The sequence below is a fragment of the Agelaius phoeniceus genome, chromosome 3 (genome assembly GCF_051311805.1).
Source record: "Agelaius phoeniceus isolate bAgePho1 chromosome 3, bAgePho1.hap1, whole genome shotgun sequence".
NCBI lineage: Eukaryota > Metazoa > Chordata > Aves > Passeriformes > Icteridae > Agelaius > Agelaius phoeniceus.
In genome coordinates this window covers 73,385,751-73,404,305 of record NC_135267.1, presented here as the reverse complement: position 1 = coordinate 73,404,305, position 18,555 = coordinate 73,385,751, and the positions used below count along the sequence as shown (strand labels likewise).

The window sequence follows — 18,555 nt, the reverse complement described above, 5'->3', positions numbered from 1 at the left end:
TTAGAATCCCATTAATTTTGGAGATTGTTGACTTTTTTATGTTGAGGGCGCTGACCTAGGTAAGGATAAATGGGCTGATGATTTTGCTCATTTTAGAAAGCACAAGGAAGAGCGTGAGGCACTAACCTCAGTGTTCACTTTCATCTGTGAGTTAGGAGCATGGCAAATCTGTACCTTTACACTTTTTCTACTAAAATGTATAATATTGGCAAAAATAACAAGCTGCACCTGTACTTTGAGAAGTGGCTGAAAGTTGTCAGCCATTTACACTGAATGTGTTTTAATGAATCTGCATTTTATATTTCAGATGCAAGGTAAAAAATAATTAATTTCTTAGAGCCCATTTATAGAATGGCTTTCACTGTTGAATTCTTCTCAAGTCTGAGGCTGTTAGGCTATACAAGGAAACCCCGTAACTGTGCTGTAGTGCACTAATGCAGTTGCAAATATATACAGTTGTGATCAAGTGCTTTCTCGGGGTTTTGCTCTCTATCTAGGAAGGTTACCATGACAGTGTTTTGCTGTACTGTATCTGAAATTATGTGAATGGGAGAAGTACAAATATCTATTCTGCTTCATTACCAAATGCAATGGTTCCACTGCTCTGCCATTCCTACCCCTTTGGAAAATACTGTTTGTGCAGCACATGTGCTGTGAGTTTGAGAAAAAGCAATTTTGCACTACTGGTTGAAGGATTCTGGCCACCAGGGGGAAGCTTTGGAATATGACTCAGGGTTGCTGCTCAAGCTTACTTCTGTTTATCTGCGTATTTATGTAATGAATAGTTCTTAAATCCTGTAAAAAAAGCCTGGTAGTAATTAGGTTAACTAAGTAGGCTTTAAAAATTATTTTTAGCTCATAATAATAATAATGTATTATCTGCCTTTTAAGTTGTATAGCATTGCATGAAATCTTGAAGTTTAAATCTGTTTTTTATCACCGTGAAAATGCCTATGCTGATGTGAAGAATCTCACCTTTAAATAGAAAAGTTTGAAAATGACAAATGACATAATCAAAGCTTTATTTCAGTGGACTGGAGCACTCTCAAAATTTGTTCTGGACTGCATTCTGCTGCACATTTCTGTGTGGCACATGATGTAGTTATTAAAACTTAAACTCTTCATGTATCACTTTCCTGTTGATAAAGAAAGACTAATTATTTCTGCCACATTTTGCTTATTCCTCTAAACAGATGAAATGCTTCACAGAATTATTTTCGCTATTCTAACATGCAGTGAAAGTTAGTGGGAAGGAGAGGGTTCATACAGTGTGGTAGATATTATTCCATTTTGGATGTCTTAGACTAGCAAGTTTTTCATCCTAAAGCAGCACATACTGTCAAATATAAAACAGCCAAAAATTGAACAGTTCATGAGATGGGACTTGTCCATGGCACAGCTCCTTCAAGTTGCAACCAGCTCATTTTCCTGTGCAGTGCAACAGCTTCCATCCAATCTTCTGTATTAATTTTGAAGTTTTGGGGCAAAATTAGAGTTATGCATTTTCATTACACTGGGAACATGAGTGGAAAGTAAGAACTGGTTCCCTGGGAAGGCAGTATTGAAGTGGAAGTATTTCTGTGCTTTGAGAACATGGATGAGAGTCCAAAGGGAATGCTTCAGAACAAACGCTTGTAGGCTTGAATAATATTGTGGCTTGACAGTTGCTGTTGTGCCACAAAATTTATTATTACATTTTAGTAACATGAAACATTCATTTCCTTAAATGACTACAAGAAATATCAGAGCAGGAGCGCTTTTTGTTACATCAGGAGACGCTTCCCGAACAACTCCTGGCAGAGAAGCAGTTGAACCTCAACGATATGCCAGTGCTGTCTGCATCTCAGCTCATTGATGTACGTGTCCCATGTTGTCTTCATTACAACTTCCAGTATGCTTTCTGCCCCTTTGTGATGAAATAAATGGGAAGGTCACAGCTGGCTTTATCCCTTACATAACTTGCTAAGATGTATGAATTAGTTTGACTTCACCTAGTTTCTACCAGCAAACATCAAAATGATGGGTTTGGTCCTAGTTTTTTCTGTTGAATGTGTGCTTTGGAGTGTTGCTGCAAGAAAAAGCAAATGACATCAGTCCCAGAAGTTGATTTACTGGTCTAAACCAGTTTTTGGATGTGAGACAGTTTTTACCTTCCTTTACATTCTTGACAGAGCAGAACTTGGTAGGGCAGAATGAACAAACAATTCTACCTTAGTGGAGAAGGATGCTGCAAGATAGAAAAGGGAAGTACTAGAAGCAGGAAGAGGCTTTTGGTCATCTGTTGCATAGAGGCACCGGAAGTCTTTCTACTTTTGTTTTCTTTTACAAAAATCCAACCCATCATGAAACAAAAATTAGAACTGTTCCAGTACCGGGATGAGTAATAGTGCTGATTCCTTTTTCACACTCCTTTCTGGGATCAGCCAGGAACCGGTAGCCTTACTGATTCTGCCTTGTTTGCCACATTTTTTTACCATCCAGTGATGCACACAGAAAATACTCCATGAATAACAGCAATACATTGTAAAAGAAGCCACTTATATCTGGCTGTCAATATTTCTGTCTTTTTCTGTAATCCTGTGGAAAATCAAAAGCTAGCATGTAAACAAGCTGCTTGTTTACATTCTGGTCATTTTCTTAAAACTGTGCTAATAGCAGATTGTGAAGTCCTTACCTGTGTATTTAAGTGAGGCTATCTGTGGGATTAGGGAAGGGTAGGAAGTGTCAGTCAGGACTTGGCAAGTGCTGGCACCACAATAGTTTTCCTTATGAATTCTCTCTTATTGTCAAACTAGTGTTAATACTTGCTACTTGCAATGCAAAAATGAAACTCAGCAAGTGTAAATTAAAAGAGTGTTAATGTTAATTTTTCTTTGAAGCACTAATTTATAGTTGGGTGATATGAAATACTGAGGGGAGCTTGTTGTTTTTAAGGGGTGAAAGGCAGCACATGTGCTGAAGTTCTGCTTTGAGCTTAATTACCGAAATAATTCGGAGAGCTTATTTGTGGAGCTGAGCTCTGCCTACAGTAGTCCAGGAATGTTACAGCCTTAAATGGCACTTAAATTTGAAACCCAGCAGCCTTGTATCCAGTATCATTTGTCCACAGGCCATTGTCACGTAGGTGGAATGCTGCCCTAAAACCTTAAGTATATTCCTTACTATAAAAATACTAGCGGTTGAATCAAGACATATTTTCATGAGAAGGTCATGTAAGTAGAAAATATGTGGTGGTCTTCCCACAGTGGGTTGTCCCTGATACCAGTTACATTAGTTTGTAGGCTAAAAATAATTCTCCATGTTAATCTCTGATTTCATAGTTGTTCATATGTGATGAGAACAGAAGAGCCAATGAATATGACTTCAAGAAAGCACTTGATCTGCTGGAATATATTGATGAGGTAGGAGAACTTTTCAAAGGATTTCTAACCTAGAGACTTTTTTATTATTATTTAAGCTAGGGTGGTGCATCTGTAGTTAATTAACATATTAGCTTAGTGTATGGTAATTAAAGCAACCCCTGATGTCTTTTTTCAGTTTGTTTTTAAGTCACTGGAGACATAATGCCAAATGTCGTTTAGATAATTTAAGAAAAATTACACTCTTCATCTTCACTTCCCATTTATAGTCTATAGTTTCTTTTTGGAGCCTTGCTTCCCTACAGGCTGTCTCCAAACAGGACAAAGATCAACTTGTTTTCATAGTTTAGTTCTTGTGTCTTCCCTCTTGACTGTTTCACTGATTGTCATGAGGTAATGTGGGATAGTCACCACTTTCTAACATGTAAATAGCTTTGAACCACAGATTTGCCATCTGCTTTTTTCCAACTGTATTTTTTTCCTTCTCAATAAAATAAATGTTACTTTAAACCCACGCAATTTCAATTTTTTTTTTCCCACAGATACTAAAATTCCTAACAACTTGTATAGAACCATTCAGCACAAATCAGAGGTGGTGGTTTCTGTGCAACGAAGAAACTGCCCTTTTCAAATCAAATGTATATATTTGAAAGCATTTACTAATGTTTTTATATAACATATATCCTAATGTGGATACTAGTGCATGTTAGTTAGCTTGGCCATACCAAAAAAAGAGCTTTGACTCCACTCATCTTTTATCATGTGGTAAAATAAAATTTGCCTAGAATACAATGTTTTACAAATTGATATTTTTGTGCCTTTTACAAGCTGTGTTAGTTGGTTGTCAGCAGTCAAGTGATGCTGTAGAAAGTCTGAATCCAAGATTTCAAATGGAAACAAACAGTGTTTGGTGTTTCAAAAGTCCAATCAGATCATCTGTTAAAACATCATATGTTAAAAAGAGCGTTTGGTGATTGAAGAATCTAATTCCTTGGTGCAATCTGCATGATAGTGTGATTATTTCTTTGTAAAAAACCCTAGAATTTTAATATGTCTGTCTTTTCTCCTTATATGAATTGAAGGAAGAAGAAGTGGATGTAAATGATCTTAAACTTAAAATTCTCTGTAAGGCTCTCCAAAGGGATGGGTAAGTATCAATATAAGTTCCTGAGACACAACTTTTCCAGAATTATATTTTAGTGTTCTATTCTCTAATTCACAAAAAAACTTAATTTCACAGGATAAGGTTAGTAAAGTGTAATGTGTCTGATCAGAACATGTATTCTTATTTATAAAGTGAAACCACAGTAAAAAAAATCACCTGATGTAGAAATGAGCCCATGCAGCTTTTGTTCTTGAACCCTTTCCTGAAGTAAAAGAAGCGACCAGTGCTGAATTTTTTTAACCTTTTTCTTTTCCTATGAAGCATCTCAAGTAGAAGCTTTTTAATAAGATAACACAGGCAGAGGTCACTCCTGCAAGCTTATATTTCACTTGGGTTTTGCCATTGAACCACACTGGCAATTTCATGAGCTTTTTGAGTTAAAGCTGCATTTTTGGTTGTAAGAGATCAAAGCCTAACCAGTGCTTAGAAAAGCCACTCTTGTGGGTGTTTAAAACTAAATACAGGCAGAATCCAGTTGGTCACAGGGGTCTTCTCATAAAACAGTGGTACTGTTCTTTCCCAGGTTAAATAACACAAATGGCATTTCCTCCCTTTCCTTTCCAACTCTCAGAAGTCTTCTGACTTTCCTAACTCCCACCTATGTTGCAAGAGGAAGCTAAGGAAGAAAAGATGAGGAGAGAATACATTCCAAATGCACTGTGCCATTTGTGATTAAAATGGAAATAAGCAGCATTTAGATTCACACTTATGGATAGGACAGATTCCAAATGGCAGTGGTGTCTAGGAAATAATTCCTAATTGCATGGCTAAGTTATGTCCATATATAACACAAATCATAAGCAGAGAGAGGTTCACACTATTCCAAGTGTTTTCCATTCCTGTAATTTTAAAGACAGAAAAATTCAGAGCTCCTGCATGGCACCAATCCAGTTATTGGTTTATGATCTATCTACCCTGGACAAGCACAGGGTTTTCAATGAGGTGTTTTAACTGTTCAAGTATGTACAATGGTGACAAGATTTTGGCCACTCTGGCAGCTAAGCAGAGGCAATTTGAGATGCAGACTCTACACTGAATAGTGGGCAGAAAACTTGATGTCTCAGCTGAATTTCCAGTCCAGCAAGTCTCACAAAGGCTTACAGAGAGGTGGTGTTAACTTTCATCTCTGTGCAAAAGTAAACATTAGAGATGTAACAGTTCCTACTTTTCAGGATGGCCTGTGGTTTCTAACTTGAGGGCTACAGATGGTGAGAAGGTTCTTGGGTAGGATGGAGAGCCTTACTGAGTCAGCTCCTGATGCTCTGCTTGTGTCCTCACTGTCCTCCTCTGTGCCCAAGGGGAGAAAATCCCCCTTCCCTCCCTCCTTTCCTCACATTCTTCCCAGTGGAATTAAAGATGTAATCCTAGACATTTAGGAGCTGAAGAGACATCCAGGGTAAAACCAATGAAGTACAGAGGATTTGTCAATAATAGCTGCTGGATCCAGGTTCAGATCTGTTACAAGCACGTCCCACAGGCCTGTGGTAGTTTAGGGAGTGATATGAGAACCAGTTTTGTCTGACAGCTTAGCACATGGAACAGGAAATTGTAACAACTGAAAGGTTAGAATCACAGCAAAACAAGTTAGGTTGGTGTTGAATTTAAACTGGAGCATATAAAGCTCTGCAAGGATGAAAAATTGTCATTTAAAACAATCTTCCTCTTAGAAAAATCTTTTTGGGATTTTTTTTTATCACAAATGAGACTGGTATTCATGAGTCTTTACGTTTAATCACAGAGTAGATAAACTGTTTGTTTTGTGATTGTGTGTGTTGTTCACAGGCCTGCAACTTAGATCTTGCAATTTTTTCCCCATTTCTTTTCTCAGTGTTTGATATTTGTTTTGTTTTGATTTTTTTCATGTTAGAGAATTGCTTCTTTTGTTTTATTCTACCAAAAGAAAAAATCTACACTTTCATCACCTCAGTTGTAAAATATAATTGCTCACAATAGGTAGTTCTTATCTCAATGGATAATACTTTTATATTATCAAAGAAATAATGTCGTTTGGTTGGGATTTTTAATGGTTTAAAAATGGGAAACATCTCTGTTGGCTGGGATTTTTAATGGTTTAAAAATAGGAAATATCTCTGTTGGTTGGGATTTTTAATGGTTTAAAAATAGGAAACATTTCTGTTCTTTTCCTAACTAGACTACATTAAAGTAGAGCAGTTTTGTTCCAGTTTTACTGGAATAATGACTAATTGACACAAGGTAAAAAAAACCCTCTTGCTTTGAGCTATAACCAAGCACATAATGCTTCCAAATGGACATGTATTAATCACCTTTGATAATTTATCTAATTTTCCTGTGGTTTGAGGGTTTTTTTTTCTTGTTAGTGTTCCTATTATTTTGTCTGTGTAATTCTTTCCCAAAATTATTCTTTGACTTGCAGATGGTCTTGTTCGGATGGTAGAGATGATCCAATTGAAGCATCTAAAGATAGTATATTTGTGAAAATACTACAAAAGCTGTTGAAAGAAGGTAAAGTGTACTTAAATATAATTGAATAAAATTGTTGTTTCAAAAGCTGCTTAAGATCAATATGTAAAAAGTAGCATAAATAAATTCTCAGAGTAATAAAAAAAATTCATTCCACTAGGCAGTTAAAATCATTTGGAGCTAATTCTATCTCTGTAAACTGTTCAGGGAGATAAGAGATGAGCACATTTCTTGGTTGTAATCTTAGTATCTTAAAGTTATTTGCTCAGTAGAGCACTGAACACATTTTTAGCAGTTGCTTACTGTACAGTAAAGGAGGTCTTTTGGGGGTAAATATGTCTCTTCTGTAAGATACAGGATAGTAACTAATTGACTGTTATTCAGTAGGACTTAATCTATTTTAGCCATTTTTTTTTGCTTTTGTTTTTTCTCTCCAAAAGCCAAAACAAAAAAAATACACCTCCCATTCTCCACTTAAAACTGACTATAGGAGGTTATGGCCATGGAATTTACAGCTGAAGGAGGGAGGGAGAGAAGGGAAACAACTGGGAGTCAAAGCCTGTTTCAAATTTTACTGCATAGAAACATTTTGCAGAACACATAAGGCTTCATGTGAAAAGCACAAAACTTAAGTACTTCAGAAAAGTTCCAGTTTTGTGTGTTCAATCCTGTCAATTCCCTTACATTTTTAAGACTTGCACACCCTACGCTGGAACTGTTGCAACTGATATATAGTTATTGTATGACTGAGCTTCCTTTTCTCTTGCCTTTCTTTTATTTTTTATTTATTTTTATTTTGATGAAGTGCTATGTAAAGGCTTGGATTTATGGTTTAATCATTGAATTACTGAACTCTAGATAAAAAAAAAAAATTAACTCTGTTTTATAGGCTACTTAAGCTTTATTGTATTTCTTGACGTGTATAATAGAGTCAGAGCTTCCCAATTCCAAAAGAGTAATTTAGCTGTAATGCAGGCAGGCTGTTTACTTAAAAATGATACTAACTGCTAATGCAAAGTACTTTAATCAGAGATGTAATAAATGATTTTGTTTTGTAGGAGTTCAGTTAAGTGAGTATTTACCAGAGGTGAAGGACTTGCTTCAAGCAAATGAACTCGGCAACTTGAAATACAACTCTTACTTCGAATTTGTGTTAAAAGCAAACTATGAACTTTATGTTCAGGGACAAGCATGAGTCACACTGGGACTTTAAAATATTTTTTCTAAAGAACTCTTGAATTGACATTTACTTTTTTATATTCTGTTTGGTTTTTTGCTAAAGCTTTGTGATAAAGTCTGTATGGGTAATAATACCTTAAATGTATAGACATTGATGCTTTAGTCAAGGGACACAGAGTTGTGTTTTCAGGTGACATAAAAATAAAGTTTTCATTTTCTGTGCCTTTCATAAACTTAACTGGTTTGTTTTGTATCTTGATTAGAATGTGTTCTGTCTGAGACCCAAGGATACATACAGGGTGAAAATGGGGGATCTACTGCAGAGGGTGGGAAACTTGTGTTGTCACTGCTGGGGCTGTGATTTCAGTTCAGAAAAAATACTGAACACATTGATGCTGGGTGACTGCATACATTACTTAAGAAGCAACAGGTTATTCTGTCCAATAACTCCACTCTTTACAGCACTTCTTGCCTAGTAGAAACTAGGTAATTTCAGTTTTGCATTTTTGTTATTTGCACAAGAAGGATAAGTGGCTTGTCACTGATGACTCAGCTTGTCTGTGACAGAAAGGAATAAAGTGCAGCTCTCATTCAAAGCATCTGGTCCAGCAAAGACTCCATTCTTTCAGTTCATATCTGTTAAATTAAACTTTTCCAGATATTTTAGTATTGTATCCATTTAACTTCCCTTCAAGCTATTTCTAGCATACATGTAAAATGGGATTAGCAGCTCACCATGCAGTCATTCACAGCAACTGCTTGTGCCTAAGGTCAGAAGAAACCTCGAAAGCATTTATGAAAGTGTGGGAGTACAGCATGATCTTCCTTACTCCCATGCCTTGGTCTCTATTGGTAAGCACTACTGATTTCCTTTTTTCCTTTTTAACCCCAGTGCCCCAGTTAGTTATCTCTGACATGGGAATAATTTTAAAAAGAAACAATTTCTCAATTATTCTCATTAACAGCAAGATTTAGTCTTTCAATAAAAGTTACTGCAGTCTGATGTGTTGCACCTTTCTTTTGCATGTAGCTCGAGAGCCAGAAACTGACTGCAGAGCAACTTGCACGCCCTTATGTTTCACTTGTCTGGCTCCATGCCTGCTGCAACAACTTGATCTAACAGCTGAGAAGGTCAGAAGTTAAATTGGTTGAAGGGAATCCAGTTTCTAGTTTTAAAAGCACAGCTCCCCTTCCGTGGCTTTCCCTCCTCCCTGTACTAATACAGTAAGCTGGGCTGAGAGTCTGAACATGTTTGGAAGAATAGATTTATGTAGAGAGGTTCAAACTAATATGGGAAAGAAATGCACTAGCAGTCATCTTCTAAGATTGTTCTGAGCAGCGAACTTTGCTCTTCGGCAGTGTTGCATGGCTGGGAAGTGTGAGTGTAACTCCCAGCTCTGGCTTCAAAGGCGTCGCTCGTTGAAAGGAGGAATTCCACGTGTTCGCCTGAATGTCACTTTGAGGGCGGTTTCACATCGATAAACTTAGCAGGCTTTTGGGAGAAAGGGACTAATGGAAGAAGCGTTTGCTTGCCCTGCCAAAATATGTTCTGCCTTAACTTTTCCTAGACTCCTGAATTTTGCTTGAAGAGCAATCTCTTTGACTGTCCACCATATATCACTCTGGGGATATCTCATCTTCCTAGACTGTTGGCCAGTTCTCTGTGATCTGTCAGGACTGGCAGGGCAAGCCCTGGAAAGCTTGCTCCAGGTGCAAGCGGTTCTGATCACCTCTTATCCATCGTTTCCAAGTGCCTGGGTTCCCTGCTGGACCATGTTTATCATGGCTGGTGTAAAATTATTATCCAGGTTTTTGGGGAAGGATGAGCTGTGTAGGGTTTGCAACTGTTTTACTCTACTGCTGGGTTGGGAGGCACTTGGCGTTTATACAGCAGCTTTCCATCTGACTATTGCCAAAACAGAAGGCTACTTACAATGAGTTTACTTAAACAAAGCCTCATTAAAATAACTTCCATGTCTAAACAGATGTTTAATGTTCTTGTACTAGTAATGTTGAACTGGTTCTCTATTCTGTTGGAAAGTTTGAAGAGTCTGGGACTCAGGGTTATTCCTCCTCTCTGTCCTCTGCTTCATTATGTAATAAACTGTGCTGGTGCAGAACTCCTGTCTCAGATTACTGCTCCAGGAGGATGCCTTCATTTACCACTGCATATGGAAGGTGGCAAATGCCACAGCTCTAGCTTGTTTCTAAGTGTAACAAAAACAAACTTGTGACAAAAAGATGAGGGTTAAAACTGCCTGAGGGGGATGGATAGATCCTCTTGAATGAGGATATACCTTGTTTCTTAAATAGTTATTTTCTCAGTAACAGAGAGCACGCAAGGTACGGGAGGTACAAATTTGCATCCTTTGTTGTCGCCAGAGCAGCAGGAAAGCTTTTCAGTTGTCATTTGTGATCAGTTTCAGAAGCTATGCATGGTGGATAGTGAGTTCTTTGTGCCCTGTACTGGAAACTAACTCCAACTTGAGACAAAAACCACATTCATTTAGTGAATCCAGATAAACATCAGATCTACCTGCAGAAAATGATATTTTACTTAGAAGTGGGAGAATTTAACATTGCCATTTGGGTACTTTGCTGTACACTAGATTGGGGTAGAGAGAAAATAAAAGGGACCAGAAGGGATAGAGTGGGTTTATGCTTGCATCATGTTTCATTGCAGGATTAAGGATGTTTATCTTTCAGCGGCGTTCGAGTTTCTGTTACTTGATTTCTGATTCAACACAACCAGCCGTATTTTGGAAACCACAATGAAGCACTACAGTTCTGTAAATAGATTTGGTGGTTGTGATGCCTTTAAGTGCTCTCAGGCTTCTGATTTTTGTACTGCCAGTTGTTGATGACAGAACTGAAGAATAATACAAGTTGAGGAACAGGGTGAGAGAAGAGCACGTTTTAATAACAACTTGACAGGAATTCAAAATCTATAGCAGAAGCAATTAAATGGCTGCCAGAGGTAAAGAAGAATGCTGCCAACCTGGAGGATGCACAAGTTAAACAGAGGAGAAGAAAAGTTGTCTGCTTCTCTGTTGAGCTGTCTACTCTGCCTTGCAGTGGAGGAAATCACCTGCAGAAATACCTTCACTCACAGGCGACTCCTCACAGAACAGTGCTTCTGGCCTACTATTCCTCTTCCTTCTTGCCTGACTCCCTAAATTTTCAAAGGATTTACACTTGACTGTGTCTTCTGAGAGGATCATGAAGGTTGATTTGCATCAACATGGTGTCAGGGCTGCAAATCTGCTTGCATTACTGCCTCTTCTCTCCATTGGAAACCAAATATCTGTAAAATCTTCCAAGTGTCCCAGATGGAATCCCTGCCTAAATACCCATAGCTGAAGGAGATGAACTGTTCCTTTTCACTTGCATAGTACCTTCAGCTCGTCAGGGATGACTTGCCTGTGAGACCACACTCCTTTTGGAAAGGGTGAGCCACAGGGATGGCTGAAGGGCTCCCGTGTTGCCTGGCTGAGCGCAGAGGCCAGCAATGGGCACTCGTAATGGCACCAGCATTCACCACTACGTCAGGCTTCTGGGATCAGCCCAGGATTAATCCTTTACCGGGCTTCTCTTCAGGCATTTGTCTGACAGATGTTATCCCGCGCATTTGTTTTCCATTTTTAAATCACAGCAAGGAAACGATGCACAGCTTTAACTTCATGGGTAAAGGTGTGGGTGTTGCATGGGCTGCCACCGTGTGCCCTGCAAACCAGGGATCCACCTCGTCACTTCACTTCTCTCCCAGTTCCCTTTCTGCCCCTGGGCTCACCTACAGCTATGGGAAAGACCCGGGAGGGACGCGTTTCCCTTCGCAGCCCCAAGCCTGGGCACGTGGTGGCCGCGGAGCCGATGCCCGCTCGCTTCCTGCCCCGCTGAGCCCCGCGGCGCTCCCGGCCGCCCCCACCTGCTTTGCCCTTAACGGGGCCGGTGCTGCCGGGGGATTATTTCGGCCCCGGCCGCGGGCGGTGGCGGGGGGGGCTCGGCAGACGCGCCTTATACGGCCGGGCCCGGCTCACCTGGGCCGGGGCCAGGAGCGCCTTCTTTGGGCACCGCCGGGCCGGGGCCGCGCCGGGCCCGACACCAAATATGGGGACGGCCGGGGCCGCATTCCTGGGGGCCGGTCGCTGCCGCCGCCCGCCGTGATAAAAGGCTCGGCGGCGGCCGCGGCGGCCACGAGTGACCCGGCGAGAAGCGGGAGCCTCTCTCTCTGCCCGACGCGCGGAGCCCGCAGCCAGCCCAGGTAAGCCCCGGCCCCGCCGCCACCGCCCGCGGCTGCCGAGCGGCCGTGAGGCTCAGCCCCGCTGCCCTGTGCCCCCGCAGACACAGCCGAGACCATGTGTGACGAGGACGAGACCACCGCGCTCGTGTGCGACAACGGCTCCGGCCTGGTGAAGGCTGGCTTCGCCGGGGACGATGCCCCCAGGGCCGTGTTCCCCTCCATCGTTGGCCGCCCCCGCCACCAGGTACGGCGCACTCCCCCTCCGAGCCTCCTCGCACGCCCTGCCACAGCCGTGGCTGCGGATCCCTGCTGCCTTCCAGCCCTCGGCATCCTCCTGTCCTGCCGGGGAGCCCCGTGCTGCTGCCCGTGGAGAGGTTGCTGAGCTCCCACTTTCCTCCCCTGCAGGGCGTCATGGTGGGTATGGGTCAGAAGGACTCCTACGTAGGAGATGAAGCCCAGAGCAAGAGAGGTATCCTGACCCTGAAGTACCCCATTGAACATGGCATCATCACAAACTGGGACGACATGGAGAAGATCTGGCACCACACCTTCTACAATGAGCTGCGTGTCGCCCCAGAGGAGCACCCCACTCTGCTCACTGAGGCCCCCCTTAACCCCAAAGCCAACCGTGAAAAGATGACCCAAATCATGTTTGAGACCTTCAACGTCCCTGCCATGTATGTGGCCATCCAGGCTGTGCTGTCCCTGTACGCCTCTGGCCGTACCACTGGTGAGTGCAAATTCCTCCTGGCTCCTATTCCCCGAGCAAGGAGGCCCAGGACTGGTCCCCTACCTCTGACAAGCACTCTGCCCCCAGGGCAGGACCCTCTGTGGCCACATCTCTCACAGGGCTGCTTCTTGTCTCCACAGGTATCGTGCTGGACTCTGGTGATGGTGTGACACACAATGTCCCCATCTATGAAGGGTATGCCCTGCCCCACGCCATCATGCGCTTGGATCTGGCCGGCCGGGACCTCACGGATTACCTGATGAAGATCCTGACTGAGCGTGGCTATTCCTTTGTCACCACAGGTAAGCACCATTCCTTCCTCCAAAAAGTTCCCTCTCGCTTCCAGCCCTCACACTTCTAGAGATGCTCTCACCCCGTTGCGAGCCCCAAAAACAGTTCCTGGGGGGAGCTTGTGTGTGCTTGGGGGTCTGGAGTGCCAGCAGAGCTATGGAGGCAGCGCAAGTGCTCCCTGTTCCTCCTCTGCAAACACTGATGCCTTTTCTCCCCCCGCCAGCTGAACGTGAGATTGTCCGTGACATCAAGGAGAAGCTGTGCTATGTGGCTCTGGACTTTGAGAACGAGATGGCCACCGCTGCCTCTTCCTCCTCCCTCGAGAAGAGCTACGAGCTGCCTGATGGGCAGGTCATCACCATCGGCAATGAGCGTTTCCGCTGCCCAGAAACCCTCTTCCAGCCTTCCTTCATTGGTGCGTGCCCCCTCCCTCTCTCTTCCCTTGGCAGCTCTCCCCTCTCTCCAGAGTCACCCCACAGAGCTCTCGCTTCGCACTTAACCTGTGTCTGCCTGTTTCCCCCTGCTGCCCCCAGGTATGGAGTCTGCAGGTATCCATGAGACCACCTACAACAGCATCATGAAGTGCGACATTGACATCAGGAAGGACCTGTATGCCAACAACGTCATGTCTGGGGGTACCACCATGTACCCAGGTATTGCTGACCGCATGCAGAAGGAGATCACAGCCCTGGCCCCCAGCACAATGAAGATCAAGGTAAGGCTGGAGCATGCAGCTCCTGGGAGCAGCTGGAAGGGGCTGTGCCCAGCCCCGTGCCTGCGCCCCGCAGCAGAGTCCTGTGTGCTGATCCCAGCTCTCTTGGTGTTTTCCAGATCATTGCCCCGCCTGAGCGTAAGTACTCTGTCTGGATCGGTGGCTCCATCCTGGCCTCCCTGTCCACCTTCCAGCAGATGTGGATCACAAAGCAGGAATACGATGAAGCTGGCCCATCCATTGTCCACCGTAAATGCTTCTAAACATGTTTACATGATCACTTTGCCAACCACGCTCAGGATGACAACCTTCAAGGTTGCAGGCAGCTGAGGGCCTGCAACAGCCATGTAACTTTCTATTTTGTAACAATTTCTGGTTACTGTTGCTGCAAAGCTCCATGTGACACAGTGTATGTAAAGTGTACATAAATTAATTTATTTTATCTCGTTTTGTTTGTTTTTAAAACCAATGCCCTGTGGAAGGAAACAAAAAACTTCAAGAAGCATTAAATCATCAGTCATTCTGTCACACCCCTAACGCTGTCGTTTGTCGTCATTTGCTCGGGTTCTTCCATCGCTTGTGGACTTGGCGTGGGGGTGGTCGGGCTGAAGTCCCCAGACAGGAGGGGGACTGGGGAGGGGACAGGACCCCAGCCAGAGCAGCCAGCTCTGTGCTCCTTGTGCTGCAGGCTGCTTGGTGGCACTGGGGGCAGTGCAAGGTGGCTGCTGTTGCATCACGCTGCTGCAAGGAGGGTGCCCTGACGCTCTGCAGTGTGCCGGTCCCAGGTGGGAAAGGGTTACCTGGAGCCTTTGCTTGCAAAACATTTCTTTTGGCTCAGCCTGCCAAAAAAGTAGCCCTGGCATGCTCCCGAGGAAGGCAAGGCTGGTGCTGAGGGCAGGTGGCGGGTGCAGGTTAAATAAAGAGCTTTCCACTCCACTTATGGGAAACCCACCTGCCACGGTGCTGTCCCGGGGGGCTGAGGGCAGCCAGGGCCACTTCCTCACCCTGCCTGACACGCCTGCCCTTGCCAGTGGTCACGCACGGGGAGCTGCCTGCTGAGGAACCACCCCCTCGTCTGCCCCCTCGAACCACCCCTTCCCTTCCCTTCCCGGGATCACGTCCTGTGCTCAGGAACTCCCCAGGAGCCCGAAGGAAAATCCCAGGGGCTTCCCTTTGCCACCGCTGTTTGCCTGCCCTGTTTGTCAGTGAGGAGGCAGAGCAGAATGGGAGGAGGGAAAGATGCTCCTGCCTGTCTCATTTCTCTCTTACTGGGCCAAGGGGGCTCCGGGATCCCCCTTTATTTCCAGCATTCACACACACACACACACACACACACACACCCCCAGGTGTTCCCTCTGGGAGCTCCTCTCCCTCTGGGAGCCATCCTAAAGCCCTGCCAGGCTTGGCACATGTTCCCAGGTCAGGACACACGTGCAGGAGCCACCAGCCTTTGAAGGGGGAGGAATCCTGGAGCACAGGACCCTGTCATGAAAGCAGTGCCTGAGTTTTGGGGTGTTCTTTTGCTGTGGGAGACAGCAGCACTTGGGAAAGAAGAGATGATTTTCAGATGAACCTCCATCCCAGGAAGGTTTTTTTGCTCTGCTGTGGCTATGCTAAGGGTGCATTTGTTTTGTATTTTGGCTGGTTTTACTTGCATTTAAGTGGGACCCATACAGGAGTTCACTTTTTTGTTTAGCACTATCCCAAAGCAAAAGCCTGTGGGAGGAGCTGCCCTGGTCCTTCCCTGGCACCTGAGAGCAGGGAAACCTGAGAGCAGGGTCACAGGGCAGCCCTAAGGGCTCTGAGTGACTGGGGAAGGACTGGAAACTAGTTGCTTCTCAAAAAACAGTTGCTTCTCAAAAAGCAAACACGAACTTTTGCTGCCATTAGTGTAGCAGCACGTACTCCATCTGTCAGCTCCTGTTGGGACTTTGGGAGGCACTCAGCCCTAAGTCCTCAGTACTTGACCCCAATCTCAGGTTCAGTTGTGGCTTAGGTGGTGTTATGAGATGGATTTTAGGACCTGCTTCTGCTATTTAACTAAAAGACTGTTTTAAAAGCACAGATAAAAGTTAGCTTAGAATAGTAGCCTCATGAGTTAGACTGCATTCTCAGACTCCACTTTTTCACCTATAATATTAACTTATGGCCCTAAACCCACAATGAAACAGACTGATTTTTGAAAGCAGGAGTGGTGCTCAGCTCTCTCTCATCTCAAGCCTGATCAAAATCAAAGGGATCAGGAGATCCTTACTCCTTCTGAATGAAGACCAATATTTTGCAGTGCCAAACTTCACTTTAGGACCCCTCATGAGCACGGCTGTGGACAGAGGTGAGTCCTTCTGCTTTGCACTGAGACTGCCTTGCACTGAGAGCCTGATGCTGCCACTGCCATGTCATTGTCTGCTAACAGCAGCATTTGGTCTCACTCTAACCTACAGCATCAGGTATTCTCCACAGCCCCTGTGCCAGTTTCATCCAGTTGAAGATAAGTGACCTAAAGTACATTCTTACAGCTGAAAAGAAATGACTGGTTTGTTGTTTTTGTAGCTTAATCAGTGAACAGGGATGCCATGAGTCTTCAGCCTATGAAACCACCCTGCTCAGGTTTTAATTTCAAACTTAAACACTATCCTGAAACCAGCCTTTATTTGGCCTTGGGGTTTTCCTTAATATTTTTAGCAATTGAAGACACAGATTGTTTGGAAACAGATGAGTTGGATTCTCATATGGCTCACAAGCCCCATTGTTGGGAAGGTGGTTTGGAGGATTTTGCTTGTGCCCAGTGGTCTGGGTCGGTCCTTATTGTGCAGTTCTCAGTAATTTCATTGCCCTCCCTGTGTCTCTGACAGTGCTGTTGGCAGCAGGCAAAGGATCCCCAGGACCCAAAGGATCCCCAAGATCAGCATCCTCTGTTTTGAGAAAGGCAAAGGGATAAATGGGGCATCAGAGGAGTAAAAGGGGATAAAGGAAGGATGCAGGACACTCACATACTGTGGGAGGGAGGGTGACAAAAGGGAATGGCTCTTCCCTGCACCAAAAACATCTCTGGGGCTGCAGCTCACTGCTGGCTCCACTGCCATCTGCATCCAGGGCTGGACCAGTGCTGGACAACCCTCCATAACCTCACTCTACATCCAGTGGGCAATGCAAGAAGCTGCCCTTGGTCCAAATATCACCAAGGGATGGAAAATCTCAAGAGAGGAAGAGTCCTTGAAAGGACAGAAATGATGTGGTGCTGTTTAAATGAGCTTGGGAGGCACAGTCATGACTGGGTTTTGATGTAAGCTTCCCCCAGATCTGCAGATGCCTGGGCCATTACTCAATTATATAAGAAGCTGAGGGAAAGCCTGGGTTCTAAGGGAAAGTCTTGAGGGAGCCTGTGAACAAAAGAGAAAAGGAAATCCTGGAGAAGATGAGCACACTGGAGGAATTAGGAGGGGTTTCCTAATTTTATTTTGATACAGATTTTGCTGAACTGGAAATGTGCATTTGCACAGAGAGCAGAATGTGGCCCAGGATGGGCTACCCTCCCACAAAGGTGATGGCTTTGTGCAAAGGGAACTGGCACCCCAACATGTTTTTCTCCTTGGGTACCAAAACTGCAGAAATAAAAAGCACTCTGACCACAGCATTTACTGGGCTTGGCTTTGCTGGGAGGACCTGAACACCCCCTCAGAGCTGGCATCAGTGCAGCCTCACTGTGTACTCTGCTGACTGTGTGCCTCCCATGGAGGTTTGGCCAGAAATATTTATTAAAAGAATTTTACCAAAGGGACAAAATAGAGGCCACTTGAAAATTAGCATCACTTTTCACAGGAAACTTCTAAAGTGAGGCATTAAATGAAGACCTTCAAAAATTCAAACAATTTTATTTTATAGGAAAATTTTGTGCTGTTTCTATTTCATTAATCCACAGGGAAAAATAATTGAATTGAACATTTCTTGTTAGGGTTTACTTATTTAATTATTTTTGAACCAAACAGGCATTTTTTCTTCTTAAAAAAAAAAAAAAAAAAAAAAAAAAAAGAGCTATGCAGTTGTATAGATTTTCATGGCTCATCTCCTGGTGCTGGAAAATGGAGTGCACAAGGGTGACTGTAACCTATTGATCAGCCAGTGGATAACTGCAGGCAGTGCTGGTGTGCAGGGCTCCCACGTGGGACAGATGCCAGTCAGTGTGGGCTGCTTTAACAGGACCATTGGAAATATCCCCCAGCCTTGAGTGCTTTCCTGGGATCTGCTGGTGGCTTTGGGGATCCTCTTCAGGCTCTCATGGCCAGAACATATTTTGGAGGGACCAAAATGTTCTGGCTGCAGGCTTGGGGAAGTAGTTGTATTTGCAGCTTGCTAAGACTCTGTTTTCATTTGTCCTGGATCTGAAATATGAAGCAGCTGCTGATTGCTCTGCGGCAGGGAAAGCTGGAGCGTCGCTGG

At 43.8% G+C, this 18,555-nt stretch overlaps 2 protein-coding genes across 2 annotated transcripts in view; both read left to right on the top strand.

The window, feature by feature from the left end:
• The window catches only part of NUP133 (nucleoporin 133), a 30,230-nt gene extending 21,847 nt beyond the window's left edge, over positions 1 to 8,383 (top strand). The window contains exons 22-26 of the mRNA XM_054629964.2: positions 1,738 to 1,856; positions 3,321 to 3,401; positions 4,442 to 4,506; positions 6,920 to 7,008; positions 8,025 to 8,383. Of these exons, the coding sequence (XP_054485939.2) occupies positions 1,738 to 1,856; positions 3,321 to 3,401; positions 4,442 to 4,506; positions 6,920 to 7,008; positions 8,025 to 8,161 (491 nt within the window). The 3' untranslated portion in view covers positions 8,162 to 8,383. The remainder of the gene's footprint in view (positions 1 to 1,737; positions 1,857 to 3,320; positions 3,402 to 4,441; positions 4,507 to 6,919; positions 7,009 to 8,024) is intronic.
• Positions 8,384 to 12,236: 3,853 nt separating this feature from the next.
• Positions 12,237 to 14,655, top strand: ACTA1 (actin alpha 1, skeletal muscle). Its single transcript, XM_054628823.2, has 7 exons — positions 12,237 to 12,406; positions 12,487 to 12,629; positions 12,791 to 13,115; positions 13,256 to 13,417; positions 13,630 to 13,821; positions 13,940 to 14,121; positions 14,238 to 14,655. The coding sequence occupies exons 2-7, from the start codon at positions 12,501 to 12,503 to the stop codon at positions 14,379 to 14,381; spliced, it is 1,134 nt and encodes a 377-aa protein (XP_054484798.1). The 5' UTR covers positions 12,237 to 12,406; positions 12,487 to 12,500; the 3' UTR covers positions 14,382 to 14,655.
• Positions 14,656 to 18,555: the final 3,900 nt, after the last annotated feature.

Bases quoted from the DNA above. Each gene is read 5' to 3' on its own strand.
- ACTA1 (XM_054628823.2), top strand. From the start codon at position 12,501: ATGTGTGACGAGGACGAGACCACCGCGCTCGTGTGCGACAACGGCTCC. The intron at 13,418-13,629 runs GTAAGCACCATT...TCCCCCCGCCAG, and splicing joins CTATTCCTTTGTCACCACAG to CTGAACGTGAGATTGTCCGT. The intron at 13,822-13,939 runs GTGCGTGCCCCC...TGCTGCCCCCAG, and splicing joins CTTCCAGCCTTCCTTCATTG to GTATGGAGTCTGCAGGTATC.